We start from the raw sequence: 17330 nt of genomic DNA, 5'->3' as shown, positions 1-17330 counted from the left end.
TCTCAGCTGCCTCAAATGTTTTTTTAAGTTTGTCTTGAAGCAGCCCGAGAAAACTCAGGATTTACAACCAACGGAATGCTTCCTGAAAATGGTTGGAACACATCTTTATTTCCCTAAAGGCATTTCTTCTTTTTTTTTTTTAAATAAGATTTTCTGATTGTATGAAAGCTTTCTTGTTCTTTTAGTGTGACCGACTTGCGAGATGAAAGCTTCGAAGAAAGAGTGACTAAATTCTGAAGCTGATTAAGCATGCAGCCCAGTTTCCAGAACAAGAGGAATGTTAGAACTCTTGACATGGTGGCTCTTGATAAAATTGCAAGGGACTCAAGATGCTCTCTGTCGCTGGCTTATAGAGTTTTGGATTTGTCAAATCAAGAGTACTGTGCAGCCAGGAGGATGTTCACGACAAAGTAAATAAAACTTCCAAGCTTTGTATGTTCGTTCATCCTGCTATGATTTTGCGCGTACCTTGCATTCAGGTTAACTGAAAGGAATGTAACTGCTGATTTACGCATTTATTTTTGGGGACACACGGTTTGTCTTCAGAAGTAGACAAAAGACAAAGTGAGCTCCCAATTGCTGGTAGTGGCAAAGTTCGATATGTGTCTTTTTGAATTTTTTTTTCCTTTCATCCATAACATTTGACTCCACTGATGTGGAGCTGGCTCACAAATTACATTTAAATTCATCTCAAATGTTGGATTAGTTTTATGCGCTGGGATGCCTTCAGGTCTTCTTCACACAAAGGTGCAAGTGTTAAATTGTGCCAAATGTCTGTCTACAGTGAAAGTCTCAATTGGAGTGTGAGTGACAGTGAACAAGGCTGCAGTGTGTTTTCTTTCATGGTCCAGTGGCGGATGAAGGAGGCCCTGCACTAATCTGGGTTATCGGCCTCTAATCACCTTAGCCCACTGCTAGATGGGAACTTTCTGTGGCATTTAGTCAGTCTTTCTCTCCACTTGACAGACACCTTGCAGGGAACGGCTTTTTTTTTTTTCCATAGGACGAAGAACGGTAAGAGTTTGTGGTCCATGGCCGGTCGGCATGTGATGGACTCACCTGAGGCTTCTTCGCCTGATGCTGGAAGATATCCCAGGAAGATACTGGAGTACATGGAAGGCTTCCTTGTCTCCAAGGTAGCGCACACTTCCAGACCCCCTTGATTTTCTGTTTTGGTGCATTAGTTTCGATTTTGTTAGTGTCATTGGAGTTAACGTTAATTTACGTTTTCGGAGGCGGTCTTTGAGCGCCTCTGGAGTCGAACGGCAGAAGAAAAAGGCACGTAGTCCGACAAGAGACGTTTCTGTATTCGTTGAGGGTCTTAAAAGCATTATTAAAGTGTACGTTTTAAAAAAAACACTAAAGCTCTCCTTGTTTCGGAGCTGCAACAATAGTTCTATTTGTGAATTAAGAGTTAGCTTTAGCAACAGGGCGTAGGTTTTTCCCGAAACGTCACAGCGAGAATGACAGCACATGGTAAAATCCATGTTCCGCAGATTTTTATATGTTATGAACAAAAAACGAAAACGTCTCAAAAACCTGTTGTGCTTCGAGCAACGGGCTTTTTGAAATAAGCGTCAAAAATACGTTTAGAGACACACAAAGCCATGCTTGACACATGCTGTTGACCAGTGCGATATAGTTATTGAAACACACATTGCAAATTAAGTTTGGAACAGAAGGAAGTGTTGAAAGAAGTAAGGCACTGTTTTAATAGAAAAGCCTTTTAACGTGTAAAACTATTTTATTGGGCAATATAGTGTCCCCTGCTCCCCCCTCGCGAATAATACTATTGATGCTCTGTTGAATGCAACCCGACTTTCGCCTTTTCTTCTCCTCTGAGCCAGACTTTGTTCACGGCCTGCGAGCTGGGCGTTTTCGACGTGTTGTTGGGAGCAGGACGCCCTCTGTCTGCTGACGACGTCAGCCAGGCGGTTGGGGCCAGTCTCGATGGAACCCAGAGGCTACTGGCGGCCTGTTGTGGCCTTCAGCTGCTTGAGACACACCAGCAAAATGGACGAGGTAAACGGACCGCTACATACTGCGCTATGCAGACACCTCATGAGACGGATCTGAGACAGCACTTGTAGGTTTGTTTTGTTTTTTACCTCTGCGACCGTTACTCAAATTGTCAGATCAATTTCTGGTCACAGCTTTGGACACATCTTCAAACTTTCAGGGACTATTAAAATGTGCAGGTGTTGAGACCTGGAAGTGCTGAAGGATTTATATTTCATTCATGTGTGGAAAGATACATATTCAGTAAGGGCAGCATCCTTATTTTGTCATTTTTATTTTTCACAAATTTTCTGTAATTACACCAGTTTTGTTAGGACCCGGAGGGTTAGAGTTCAAGTGGCTGGTGGCGTCATCAAGGAGGAGGCGAGAGAACGGAGGCCGCGATGGCGACATGCGGGGAAAAAAAATAAAAATAAATAGTTTATGAGGGAATGTCTGTTCGATGTTAAATGCATTCACGTGAACTCCAACTGAACAGGGAAAATAAAGTTGCCCAAACGGAAAAAAAGAACTGATTGATTGCTAAGTACTGTGTGGTTAGTTCAAACCAAAAGGATCGGTACCCTGACCTGGCCGCATTTTTGTTTTCATGTGCTGAGAGAGAAATTGTCAAAATACAAAAGTGGTAAGACATCCTTTACTGCATTTGGAACATTTGTATCAATGATTATACAAGACAATTTTGAGGACATTTTTGAAATTCATTTCCTTGTTATGTCAAGATGTCGATGACGTGATCAGGCCTGACTGTCGTTGCCTTTTCTCTCTTTTGTTCCGCTTTTCCACCGTCTCATGATGAAAAGTGAAAAGGTTTACGGACACCCGCAGGAACTCATTTGCAGTCATCTCCTTTGTTAGTCTCTTACAGTAACACAGAGGAGACCAGCCTCTACCTGACCCGCTCTGGTCCTGCAACGCTCTACCACTCCATCCAGTACAGTTCCAGAACAATCTACCTCTGCTGGCACTACCTGACTGATGCTGTCCGGTCAGTGACACCTCGGGGCATTTCAGTCATATAAGATAGGATGAATGAGGCGGTTGGATGGACACCCAAAGTTACTTGTGCCATATTTGGGATCAAGCCTCATCAAATATGTTACATGCAGTATTCGGTCTTTCAGGGTTGGATTAATAAGGAGAATTCAAAATTAATTGGAAATAAAAGTGTTGCAGATTCGGTTACTCAAATACAAAATTTTCCATACTGTAGGAAGGTGCGAATGGTTGTTTTGTCAACAGTGCCCTAGCATTGGCTTGCTTGCTTGCTTAGTGTCACTTTTGACACCTTCACTAATTTAAATCCAACCAGTTATGCACAAGTACAAAAAAGGTGTGTAGTTTAAAAATAAAAATGTTTTTTTTTTTTTTTTGTATGTCGCAGGGAGGGGAGGAATCAATATGAGAAAGCCTTTGGCGTGAGCTCCAAAGACTTGTTTCAGGCTCTCTACAGGTAAGAGACTCGCTTTGAAGAACACATATAATGTAAAATAAAGAATCGTACACATGCATTGGTGGAATGTGGGCGAGGCGTGAACAATCCCACCAATTCAAATTAACTTTGCAAATTGTATAGTGTTGTGGAATGCAATTTTCAAATTGCAAAAGGCTGAAAAGCAAAACAAAATTCAGAGCATCTGATGATTGCGCTGAAATGGTGCCATTGAAAAGCCAACCTGAGAATTTTCGAAATATGAAACGCGCAGACAACAATATGGCCCATTCTCGGAATGATAAATTTGTAATTCACCGCTAATTGATAGAAAACTAAATATCAACTCCTGCTCACAATGCCCAAATGAGGAGCCGCGGTTGTTTGTCCCCGCTGATTTCCCCCGAGAATACGGAGAGGGGGGGAAATTAGCACAGGAAGCAAGCGCGGAAGTCATCGAGGGCTTTCTTGGAGCAGCAACAGAATGATTCAAAGCTGGCTGCATGACTCACACACTTGTTTACTCCTTGCCATTTAACCAGCCGCATAATGTACCTGAATAATTTAGTCAAGTCGCGAGCATGGCATGAATTCTAACACTTAAAAATAAATAAATAGAATAAAAATAAAAAGACCTTGAGAGAAAGAGAAACTCGTTTGGAGATTCAAAGCACGTACAAGATTGCATAATGAGAAAATTAAAGCAGAATTAATGCCTTCCTCTTATTTGTATCGCTTACCCACTTTGCTTCAAGTTGATTGATGTGTTTTCTAAATCGGTCAGATGTTTTTGAAACCTCTCGGTGGATTTCATGTCATTTCAAGGACAAATATGTAAAACTCCAATTGGAGCCCAGACAGAAATGCGCAGATTCTATCTCAGGAATTGTTTTCACTTGCTTTTTGGGGGCATTTTCAAAACAAGATGTGTAATTTTTGCAGCCTGTCTCAAAGAAAAAATTTGACAGCTCATTCCCCCCCAAAAATGTACACTGCTTAGAAAAGTTAAATGAACCTGAGTTACTCTAAATTATAATTTCGCTATTAGCAAATTTACTTTCGGAACCTATAGTATATCCTCTATTTTACACTGAAAACTCACCTATTTGCTGTATTTGTGCTAAGGCAAAAAAAAAAAAGGCACCGCTCGCCATAATTATTCATACAGTGAAGAAAAAAACAATCAGACACTGTATGTCTTGTGTATTTGTATCTGTTGACACAATCAACAAAAGAGGTGAAGGGCAGAATATAGCGGCACAAATCTCACAAGGACGTAAATAAATGCCTGGCAGGTATTTATAACACTTTGAGTGGAAATTGATGACAGAGAGGGTAATTGCTATTTTTTAATTGATGATGAAGAGGAAAAATGGACTGCTGCTGAAAGGACCCCGCTTTCATCCAGGGCGAAAGGGCTGGTGCTGGAGCACCACAAGGGGTCTATGTGTACACCACTACATTTTACAACTCCGTCCCTTTCAAAAATTGCCAGAAGTCTAGATTTCTAAATTCATTTTTTTTTCTTCTTTTCTACTTGTGTTGTTAACAGTCAACTGTTGTATTTGCGGTGAACGTGATGATAAAACGTCACCACAATGACAAATGACAAGTCACTGTTTGGCCCCACAGTCATTTGACTTGTTCACATCTGGGCATTAATAATCCGAGTCTGGAAACGTCAACATTTAAAACATTGAGTCACTTTCAAAGTTCTTTGAGGGATTAGTGTGTCATCCAAAAGTTGTGTTTGTGTACCCAACCCTCTTACTACACTCAAGTCTGGACACTTGCAAATCTGTAACGTTGCGGAATAGAAGACGCTTTGATGCGTGTGTGTGTGTGTGTGGGTGTGTGTGTGGGCGTGTGTGCGCCCTGTGGCATGGTAAAGTGCTGGGTGATGAAGTGGAGATTTCTCAGAACAGCAGCACTCACCACAGGCTCTTCTATGTTGCAGCAGCCTGTCTCTCCCAAGCACACACAATGTGTCGCCATAGGGTGGTACTTTTCTGCAATTGGATAAACAGTGTGTGTGTGTGTGTGTGTGTGTGTGTGTGTGTGTGTGTGTGTGTGTGTGTGTGTTTTCGTGAGCGCACGCGTGCAAGACTCGGCTCTTAGCTCAATGTAGCGACGTATCAAAACAGCACTGAATGATGGCGACAGTAAATAACACTGGTTTCCGTTGTTCGCGCTTGTTTAGGTCTGACGAGGAGATGGTGAAGTTCATGCAGCTCATGAATTCCATATGGAACATCTGTGGTCGGGATGTGCTCACGGCCTTTGACCTTTCGCCTTTCAAGGTCATATGTGACCTCGGAGGTAAAGCGTGTTTTGATCATCGCCGTAAAAGTCATTTTCGGCGAGGTGGTCGGTTCGCGGCCGTTAACATTTCAAACCGTCAGTGCCATGTGTTAAGTGAGCGACAGCTGGCTGAGGTGCACATCCATATTCATGCTGTCCCCTTGTTGTCCCGTCACACTTCATAGAGAGGCTCCAATTAGGAACATGAGTGGCCTTCATGACAGTTTAGTGACATGAAAGGTTAGTCATTAGTATATTAGTAGATTTCCACCAAGGAAATAGCTCACCGATCCTCTGAATGTATAGTATTTTGCAAATAAAATCATTTATATGCGGGTGGCGCAGCGGGCAACTGGCCTCACAGTGTAATAAATAATAATAATAATAATAATACATTTTATTTATAAGCGCCTTTCAAGACACCCAGAGGTGAAGAGTTAGATTCCGGCTGCGGCATTCTTGTGGGGGGTTTGCATGTTCTCCCTGTCCCTGCGTGTTTTTTTTTTTCCACGGTAATCCGGTTTCCTCCCACATTTCAAAAACATGCATGGCAGGTTAATGGAAATCTCTAAATTGTCCCAAGGTGTGAGTGTGAGCGCGAATGGTTGTTCGCCTATGCGTGCCCTGTGATTTGCCGGCAACCCGTTCAGGATGTCCCCCCGCCTACTACCCGAAGAGAGCTGGGATCGTGCCCCGTGACCCTCGAATTAGAAAAGAGATGGATGGATGGATAATTTATATGCACTGGCGAAGCTCGGGCCACCCCATTTTGCTCATTGTTTGCCGCTTAAAGTAATTTTTTTAACTGAGTAGCCTGCTGACAGCGTAGTTCAAAAGTGAACATATTTTCTTTGTGAAATGAACAACGACATTTGAAAAAAAAATACCATGCTTGTGTTGCTCATACAGTTAAAGGCAAGCCAAGACGAATTGCATGTGATACCGGAACTAACCGCGCAGGGGCGCTGTGAAGTCACTGAAAGAGGGAAAGGCGCGCACGCACGCACTGAGGACATCCTTCCTCAGCACTTCGTGTTGCAGCTCTGCGTGTTCATATTTATGCGTCGGGGATGCATAATAATGGTGCGCCTCGACCAAAATGTGTGTGCATAATGGACAGCAAGGGTGCGAAGGGCGTGACCACAGTGTCCCATTAAGTCTTCGTCTCTCACCCAACATCTGTTACGTCTGCACACACCTGCTGCTCAGCTCCTCCGGCTGTCCGGCTGTCCAACTTGGTGCCAAGCGGCAGAGATGAATGTTGAAGCCGCTGTCGCATCATTGATGTAATGAAGAATAATAATTATGAGGATGGATTCCATTCATATGGCACCTTTCTAGGGATGTGTGTTAGTCAAGTCATTGTTGCTGGTTGTAAATGAAGGTGTCTCACTTAAGTTCACGTCGAGGTGATATTTAAACACATTTCAGTGGCAGGTTGTTCATGGAAATGGTTATTTTCTTGACGTTTATTGTGCTGTAAATTCAATATATACACTAACAGTTAGTGTTAATAAATCTGTCAATTTTAAAACCAGTGAAATGGAGTCAAAGGCATTTGAAAAATGAGTGGAAGAAGGAATTTCCTAGCATGCCTAGTTGCATCTGTAAATGGTTTGAGACATCTACGGCTTTGGTTATAGCTCATGTCATGTCTTATCATTAATGCTACTTATCGTCTGTGTTCTCAGTGTCATAGTTGTTGCGTGTGTCTGACTTTTTTTGCATGATTTTTGAGGCACCGTAAGTGAAATTGATGTCCACTCTCTCCAAATCATTAACATTTGCTCTAAATTCCGGTGAAGCTACCGACAGTTTAGATTCCTAGTTCCACCTTTAAGTCTGGAAGTGTTCCAATCAACTCTAGTGTTCTCATGTCACAGATTTGTACATATCCATTGGTGCAGTCAAATGCAATGAAAGAGAGTACAAAATGTTTGGTTAAGAAATTGAAATTTGCCATCTGAATTACATAGATGTATTTATAAATGTTATTTAAATAGCAAGTCTTTGGAAGTATTTTAAGCATATTGCAGTACCGTATTTTCCGCACTATAAGGCACTTCGGAGTATAACGCGCACCTTCAATAACTGGCCTATTTTAAAACTGTTTTTATATACTGTATAGCTTCAATAGTGTTTGTGGATGCATTGTGCATCCATTAGATGGCGCTACACAAAAGGGAATACAATACAATTCGGCTTTATTTATATTGAGCTTTCACAACCGCTGCAGCTGTAACAAAGCGTTTGCAGAAGATTTAAAATACGCCGTCCAAGAAATCAGAAAATTGATCCATATATAAGGCGCATCGGATTATATGAATGCTTTCAGGTGTGCCTTATAGTGCAGAAAATACGGTAATTCATGTTGAATACATATGCCCAGAAATCTTTTTATACAAATATTTACTGTTATCAGGACTTCACAAATTTGTTAGCATAGCTTATTGTTGGACTATAGCACCTTTTGATGATAAATTCAGGTTACGTTGCCACCAAGGAACACAACAGTGTTAAAACAGAGGACCCCCATTATTTTTTGCCCCCCTCATTATTTCGCAATTGGAAAATGTGAAAAATTGACCCTCTAAATCTTGGAACTTCAATTATAGCAGGTTGCCATAACTCCTACTGTTTCACGGAGCACAAGGAGGCAACAGTTTCATCACCAACACTAATCTTGACATCTTAACTCGGTGATGGCGGTCTCATCCGAGTATTTGAGAGCCGGACAACAACCCATAAGGTGCACAGCGACAGTCACAAAGCTCACATAAAAGGAGGTCATTAACAAACGGACTCATCCAGGTCAGTTTGGGTCTCATATGTTGTTATGTTTGTGTTGAGCTCGGTTTTACTCCCCCTGCGTTGCTCTTTGATTTTCAGCCTCTTCTGGCCCGTTTGATGTGAAGGGCCAATGTGTGTGTGCGCGCGCGTGTCAAAAGACAGAATTGTAAGAATATTGACCGAAGGTTCACGAAAAAAAAAAAAAAGGGAAGGCATACGGCACAAGATACACATGGTAGCATAAGTCAAGGGTTGTGTCGTACAATGAAAGAACAAAAGACCCGAACGCGCACGCGGCTGTTGTTTTTTCAAAATGAGATCTTTTGATCCTGTTTTCCACCTCGCTGCTTTTCTGTCCCTTTACCTAATTCATACACGCTTTTTTTCCCATAACCCTCTGCTTCAAATTGAGGTTGATTAGAAAAAAAATGATGACCATAATAGCCCCACTCTCTGCCCCCATATACCCCGTGTGCTATTTCAGCACCTTCCAAGTGATTGTGTGATAATCAACAGACTTAAGAAAAAATAGAAGACAATAGAGAAAACAAAAGTAGCCCGCCATGTAACAGTTGCTTAGCTTGTAAGCAGCTTTAACATGATGCAGAGTTTGGACCCGAACCCTTTCAGGGACGGCGGTCACTACAATGGACAGCTTGTCATGTTATCAGGTTACAGGGTGCATGAAAGGGTTAACACTGCTTCAATATTTGGAACGTCAAAATCGGTTAAAGATTCTATATGCAAATGTATTGAACTTCAATGTTAAATACAACTGAACTGCAGTGGGGCAGTGATTCTTGGTTTTTTTTTTAGGCCACACTTTTGAGAATCACTGGTGCAGACGTTGTTTTACGTAGCATTTTGAATGCAAACTGCCATATAAGTACCGTAATTTCCGTACTACGTATAAGCCCCGACTTTTGTCACATGCTCTCAACTCTGCGGCTTATTTAATGACGCGGCTTTTATAAAGATTTTTCTAAAGGCCACCTGTGCACCGTCTTTCTTTGTAAATATCTCATGTTACAATGTGGGCACCTGCGGCTTATAGACAGGTGCGGCTTATGTGTGTACAAAATGTTTTTTCCTTTAAAAATATCGTGAGTGCGGTTTATAATCAGGTGCGCTCTATAGTCCGGAAATTACGGTATTACCGATAGTGATACTGAAGCTACCACTGTAAAATAAAACTGAAAAATGGCAGCGTGACGCACTATTGGATAGCACGAGGTTCTAATCTCGACTGTGGCTTTCCTGTATGACGTTTGCATGCTGCAAAATGAAATCTCTACTTATATAGCCGTGCATGTAACAAGTGACTTTAGACATTATTCACGCATCGACTTATACGGGGGGGGGGGGACACTACTGCTGAATGTTGACAAATCCGCAGCTCAATGCATATCGAGGGTTCTTTAGCTTGAGCGCTTCTTCGTCCTAAACCATAAGAGTCCGTGTTTTGTTTGTGTACGAAGCATCTGTGTCTCTGTCACTCCAAATTCACTTCCATTTGGTCTGCTTTATTGGCATGACTGTTAGCTGAACCGTGTCCCTAAGGCTGAGGTACACAACCGAATACAAATCATGAGCTAATAAATAATAATGGCGACGTACCTGCAAGCATCTGCTCCACTCCACTGACTTCATTTGTCCGTTTGTGAGTGATTTCCTCCCATTTTAATTACGGTTGTGTGTCTTCATGGTGCAGTGACTCAAAGTAATTCTGTGTGCTTCGCGTTCTCTCCCAAGGCTGCAGCGGAGCATTAGCCAGGCAGTGCACGTCGGCCTACCCGGAGTGCGCAGTGACGATCTTTGACCTCCCCAAGGTGGTGCAGACGTCCAGGGAACATTTTGTCAAGGAGGCTGACCACAAGATAAGCTTCATTGAAGGTAACTTCATTATCACTCTGGGAAAAAAAAAAATAGTTCTCGGTGAATGCACACGGCACCACTCGCGGTCACACGCTTCCCCATAACCTGCATTAATTTTGCATTCTTCGGTTGAACGCTGGATCCCTTATCATTTTTTTCCAAACCGAGACATGAAATTGTTTCACTATCTCTTTCAAATGAAGCACATCTCATGCCTTTGGCTTCACTTCGTTACCAGAAATATTGTGGAAGCAACGTCACGCAGAATAAAAATGTCATGAAATACTTACATCCACACATGCACATTTTGGGGTTTTTCCATTTACCTAAACGCGTTTGTCCATTTAGGGGACTTCTTTAAAGACCCCTTGCTAGAGGCAGACCTTTACATCCTCGCCAGGATTCTCCACGACTGGACAGACGAACGTTGCGTAGAATTGCTCAGTCGAGTCCACAAAGCCTGCAAACCAGGTTGGTAAATAGAAGAATAGTTTGACGAAAGGTCCCGACACAGCTTGCGACGTCACAAACTCACCTGCCATTCTTACTTGCTCCAACAGGAGGCGCTGTATTGCTGGTGGAGGCCTTGCTTTACGAGGATAGCTCCGGCCCACTCACGGCGCAGCTCTATTCCCTGAACATGCTGGTTCAGACAGAGGGCCGAGAAAGAACGGGGGCCCAGTACAGCGCCCTGCTGGCTGCCGCTGGGTTCACCGACATCCAGTACCGTCTCACAGGCAAAATCTATGATGCGGTTTTGGGCTTTAAAGAAAAATAAGCTTTGAAAAAAAATGAAACAATCATTGTTGAAAGGAAATATTGACTATTTTTTTGTGATAGATTGACCCAGATTGGTTTCGGATATCTAACATAATAAACCCCTTCTCTGACCAAAACTGCCACCGTATTTATACATAATCATTCCTAAATTTGTGTTGCTCTGTTTTAGCATATTTTTGTACTTTGATGCTAGGATCTACTGTATACGATGCGCCATTCCACTTTATTATTACAAACGTAAAGTTCAACCCGCAGGAAATGCAAGCCCGTGAAAATTGACTCACATGTCATTGTTTGATTTCCATCTAAAAATGCCTTGCATGTTTCAGCAGATACTTTATCTTTCCCAGACATTTGAATAACTGGAACCACACACACAAATCAACAAGAATCAACTGGATTGATTTATTTTCTTAAATCATCCCTCCATCCACTTTCTAATCCGTTTATCCTCACGAGGGTCGCGGGCGTCCTGTAGCCTTCCCTGAACCGATTGCCAGCCAATCGCAGGGCACACAGAGATGAGCAACTATTCGCGCTCACACTCACACCTAGGGACAATCTGGAGTGTTCAATCAGCCTGCCATGCATGTTTTTGGAATGTGGCAGAAAACCGGAGTAACCGGAGAAAACCCACCCAGGCACGGGGATAAACATGCAAACTCCACACGGGTAAGCTGGAGTCGGAATCGTACCCTGCACTGTGAGGCGGACGTGCTGACCGATCATCCACCGTGCCACTTTTTTTTTTCTGTCTCATTTTTAATTGTTCTCAGGAAGTGCAAACAATATTCGATGAGAACCAAATTAATCAGTCTTTCCTCCAGCAGACCTGAGAAGTGATGCTTTTCAGCAAGTGAAGTTTACACACTAGCGATTGTCCCAACCTGAACCACATCCATCTTTGTCGGTACTGTATTGCTCCTCCACTTGTGAAATTTCCATCTGATGCCAAATGCGCACTTCTAGTTGTTCACTAACGTTGGTTCGACTATTTTTTGCTGTCCACCCAGCTGTGTGTCTTCTCTGTAATTACATTGAGAGCATTGAGTTCACCTCTTACTCGCACCCAAGGAACTTCCAATGTACTTGAGTGTTTTTTTTCCCTCCCCCTTTTAATTAATGTCACTTGCTCTTGCATTACTGTCTGGGTTTTGAGATTTGTGAATCACGACTCTATGGTGCCTGCATACCTGGTTTAATTTTTTCCCTGATGTGTTTCGCCATATGTTTACCACACCGGGAATATAAACTGTACAGCAATGTAGACGACGTTACATTTGTTACAAATTAGTTCAGGCACTTCCGGGGAAGAGCAAATTCGTGGTCATAAAGGTTGAAAAAAAATGTTTTTTGAAAGTAAGGGAGGATTCAACTGCACTACAAAATTCAGTTGGACCCTCTGTGGGCATATACGTATTTTTTTTTTTTTTTCACAAGATGATGAACTTGCTTGGATGTCATGTTTTATTTCTCAATTCGAAATCCTGTCTGAACCTCATACCGTACTCAGATTATAGATGAGGCCATCTTTGGAATCAATTTGGCTCTTTTTGACGCATAAGAGAAAGGGAGGCTAATCAGCATCTCGACGATGAAACTTTGTGACGTGAAGTTTGAGCACCCATAAATGATGAATAGTTTTAATGTGACAATCCGACGGACGGGGGTTGGGTTTGCTGTCTGGATTTTCAACAATTTGACTCATCAAGATCCACAGAAGAATTCCTAATAAGCTATTAATATTTCACAGTAGCACTGCGTGCTACGGCCGTTCATGGAATTTAGCCTCCTAACGCCGTCTCCGAATTGGACACACACCACAGTTATCAAGTGAATTCAAGATGATGGAGTTAGCATGACGGAAAAAAAAAAAGAAAGTACAGACAGGACCAGAAAATGTGGTATATCAATAGCAGCTGTTTCTGACTGAACAATGAAGGCTCAAATAATAACACGAGACAGAGATGGGATAGACAGAGTCCCATTTACATAATGTAGTGAGTAGTACTTCCGGGAAATGTGACAGCACAGTTTGCAGTGCAGGTTTAATTAGAGAGAGCGAGAGGGAGACAACGGAGGGATTGTGAGAGCAGCTTGGTCGAGACCTTGGTCTCGACCAAGCTGCTCTCACAATCAGACTTCACCCATGAATATGCCGTATGTTTATTTTTTTTCAATATCATGCACAGTTGTGACTATTTTTGTATAGTACTCTGCCACAATACCCCCAAAAATGAAGGTCATATTTGCTGCAGCGTATGAACATTTTGGGCCACGAGTCACCAAATCCATCTGACTTTGAACAGTACGCACAATGCGGGATCAATCGTAAAGCGGAATATGATTGATATTTGCTCAACGTGTGCACGTGATCACAACTGTTTTTATTCTTAGCCAAGAGAGATAGAAGTGACAGAATGATGTCAACAAAGTGACACCCGATCCTCTCGCCAAAGTGAACCAAATTTGTGGCACGTCTTGCTAGCACAAAAGAAAGGCCACTATCCTACGACATAATGACATCACCCATGAATGTATTCGTGCATGAAAAGAGATATCAAATGGAAGCTTTTTTTTTGGGGGGGGGGGCTTATACTGATTAGAATCAACATTCAGAGTTGATTGTTGAGAGGGATCCCTGCTCTGTAGTCAGTCGCCTGCAAAGTCCGACCTCTCCTTTCTCTTTCTCACGATAATTATGAATTAATCAGACCTCCGAGCGACGCAAATGAGAATGATGTCAAATCCGCGAGGGCAGCTTTACAAAGAGTCAACGTAATGAGCAAGGATGAAGTTCTGAGGCTGGCGACACTTTGACCTGTGCGGAGACTCACTGATAGAAGAAATTGACACTAATGGCTGCAGATATATATATATTGCTTTGACTCTTTGCAGAACCTTTTCTGAGATTTTCTTCATATAAGATCTTAACTTAATCCTCGTCTCCGTCTGAATTACTTTATCATGGCCAAGTCTTCATGCACAATGAAACCAGATGAGGCAATGCAAGACCTTCTCTCCCCTCCCCCACCCCAAAAAAGTTGGCATCCTCTGGCTGGCAGCATGTCCGCTTTGCATTTGATTGAAGAGAAAGCGTCGACATCACAGTGCAGAGGTCGTGGGTTCGATTCCAAAATCCGGCCTTCCTGTGTGGAGTTTAAGCATGTTCTCCCCGGGCCTGCGTGGCTTTTCTCCGGGTACTCCGGTTTCCTCCCACATTCCAAAAACCTGCATGGCAGGCTGATTGAACACTCTAAATTGTCCGTAGGAGTGAGTGTGAGCGCGGATGGTTGTTCGTCTCTGTGTGCGCTGTGATTGGCTGGCAACCGGTTCAGGGTGCCCCCCGCCTACTGCCCGAAGACAGCTGGAATAGGCTGTATATTTATAGATATCTATATAGGTAGATAAATATATTCCTGTTGCTGTAAAAACAAATAAAAATAACATCTGCCTCGGCCTAATAATTCTTATTATGGGCACCAAAAATATCAGAGTCTCCCCTTCCGTGCATGCCCCACCCCTCCATATATCCATATAACACAAAAGTGTTTCATGAATCATATTCTAATACAATATGCAGCATACGAACAAATAAAAAAAACCAACAAAATACGAAAAATTCTCGGATTGCCAACACACCGGTCAGTAATTTTCGAGAACCACTCCAGTATTCTTTTCTCATGCTGCTGAAACGTGACACAGGTGCACACGAAAATGCTCTCTTCTCACTGTTGAATAGATGTTATAACATTGAGCCGGATTTTCAGCAACAGTGAGTGTTTGCCTCCGTGAAAGCCCATCTTGCTATTATTATTTTCAGTGCTGTGAGATGCGAGAGCAGCTCTTCAAGTACTGACCCGTTGCTTTTGTCGTACTTTCGTCAATGATTTAGACACGGGTCCATGTCTTCTCTCGCACTGGAGATGAGATAAAGTTGCGTATGTTTAACCCCCCCGCCGCTCCATTCCTGCCTACATCGCTTCCATTTACGTCTTCATCTCATGAAGCTATTATTGCTGCAGCCTCTGGTTCAAATTGAGCCGGTTTCACGGATGCTTCTGTAAATCTAGCACTATATATAACAAGAAAGGGAATTGTGACAGAGAGAGGGGATGCATATACCGTAGGTGAGCTGAGGACGTCTAGACTCCTTCATTCTCCCTGAAGTGAAACCAGAGAAACATACAATCCCGAAATAACTCTGATGGCTCGAGGTCAGCTCAAGCGGGCGACCTCTGATGCATTTTTAAGCCATCTCGCCTGTTCCTTTCTGCCCGGGTGCAACCCAGAGAGGAATTTGCAAATGTATTATTGAATCGCGGTGCATCTCGCGTAATTAGTACAACTTTTTTTTTTTTTTTTTTTATCCTTCACACATGTATCCTCCAGGAAGAAGATGACAAGTTGAGAACAAAATGTCTCGTGAGTATTATGACACACGAGGCTGACTTGGGGCCACGCGCGTAACGGTGGGTATTTTTGTGTGGGAGGAAGTACTGGGGATGCAGTCACCTGGCTGCATTCACTTGCGTAAGTGTGAGAGTACAACACTCTTTGGGGGGAAATGCTAAATCTGTTCCGGAAGTCACGCACCCTCACACCCTCCGGCTCTAAGATGCAACTTTAAGATAACAACTTTGGGCCATTTCATGGAGCACTTTGTGTTTTTCAGCATGTGTGTGTGTGTGTGTGTGTGTGTGTGTGTGTGTGTGTGCACGTGTGTCGTCACACTTATTAAAGCTCTTTGTGTGATGCAAATATAGTATTCATTCCAAAGTTTTCACTGACAGTTGAAAGTTAGCAACAGTCACAAAAACTATTTTACCCTCGCCCCCATGCATCTTCGATATCATATAAAACATAAGGTGTCGATGCAGATGTGCCAAAACGCAAACTATTTAATCATCACTAAGCGTTGGACCAGTGCCTTCACTGGGGATGTAAGTGACCAAATCCATCTCTTAATAACACCATCGGATGCAACATAAAGTAATGCTACATAAGTACTCATGCTGTTAAAGAAGAGAAATCCCCCTCCAAAACCAACGGCTGGCGCCCGAAAAAAAAAACTGGGGTTTGAAACAAGCCAGCCGGCAGCATTGTTGGTTGACCTATCCTCGCAGTGTCCAGTTTTTCTTGAAAAGTGAGCTTTGAAAATATATATATATTTTTTAAACATGTCAAATATATATATATATTTTAAACATGTCCAACATCATCCATGCCTGAAAATCAATCTCTGGTGTGTGTATTTAACTCAACCAATCAGAGGGCGACACTTGGACACTGTTCGGATCATGCAAAAATACTGACTGAGTGGTAAATCTAAAATCTAGTTGTTGGAAAAAAAATGTAAGAAAAGGAAAGAAGCAGTCATTTTAACAGTGGGTGTAAAATCGACGCCAGCAAGTCAATATTGCGAAGGCCCGAAGAACATTACATTTACACAACATACAGAAGGTGAAATCTGATTGGACAAAAGAAGCTGAAATCTGATTGGACAAAAGAATCCGCAACCACTGCAGCCAAACCTGCTATACAATGAAGCTAATGGACTGTTAGAAAGAAATTAATAGAATTCGATCAAATTGTAAATGTAGGTCAATGCTTGTGAAAGTGTTTGAGCCAGCAGAAAAGGCCTTGAAAACCCTTGACGGCATCCCACCTTTCTCGAAGTATAACTTGACACTTTGGTTCAAAGACGGCTGAGCAGCCCAGCATCATGTTGAGGTTGTTTGGGGCAAAATGTCACACAGCAGCGCCTCTGCCATGTTGTGGGATGGCCCTCAGCTCTTCCCATTATTGTTTCAAAGCTGTTTGCAATCATTGAATGGAAAACATCCTCATCACAGCACAGGAGGAACCGGTGTGGCGTGACGGTGAGGTGCTCTGTGTCCTTTTTATTGCTCTGACATGACCTCATACACACCCACGCGCACATACACACATACACGCCACAAAACTCAATAAAAGTGTCTCTTGGCTGTAAGCCGTGCTTTGTCACTTTCAGATGGTTCCATAATTCATGGCCTTGTGACAGCCGTATTGAACTAAGGACAATGATGTCTGCCCGGTAGACTACACACACGAGTACACACACACACACACACACACACACACACACACACAC

At 42.6% G+C, this 17330-nt stretch overlaps 1 protein-coding gene across 1 annotated transcript; it reads left to right on the top strand.

Moving 5' to 3' along the window:
• Positions 1–664: 664 nt before the first annotated feature.
• Positions 665–11365, top strand: asmt (acetylserotonin O-methyltransferase). The gene is made up of 8 exons (XM_019895492.1): positions 665–1136; positions 1848–2022; positions 2878–3007; positions 3404–3472; positions 5652–5770; positions 10295–10435; positions 10766–10888; positions 10978–11365. The coding sequence occupies exons 1-8, from the start codon at positions 1032–1034 to the stop codon at positions 11193–11195; spliced, it is 1080 nt and encodes a 359-aa protein (XP_019751051.1). The 5' UTR covers positions 665–1031; the 3' UTR covers positions 11196–11365.
• Positions 11366–17330: the final 5965 nt, after the last annotated feature.

This window comes from Hippocampus comes, unplaced genomic scaffold (genome assembly GCF_001891065.2).
Source record: "Hippocampus comes isolate QL1 unplaced genomic scaffold, H_comes_QL1_v1.1 scaffold237, whole genome shotgun sequence".
Lineage (NCBI taxonomy): Eukaryota > Metazoa > Chordata > Actinopteri > Syngnathiformes > Syngnathidae > Hippocampus > Hippocampus comes.
Note: the sequence above shows the minus strand (reverse complement) of the source record. Positions and strands in the feature narration are given on the sequence as shown.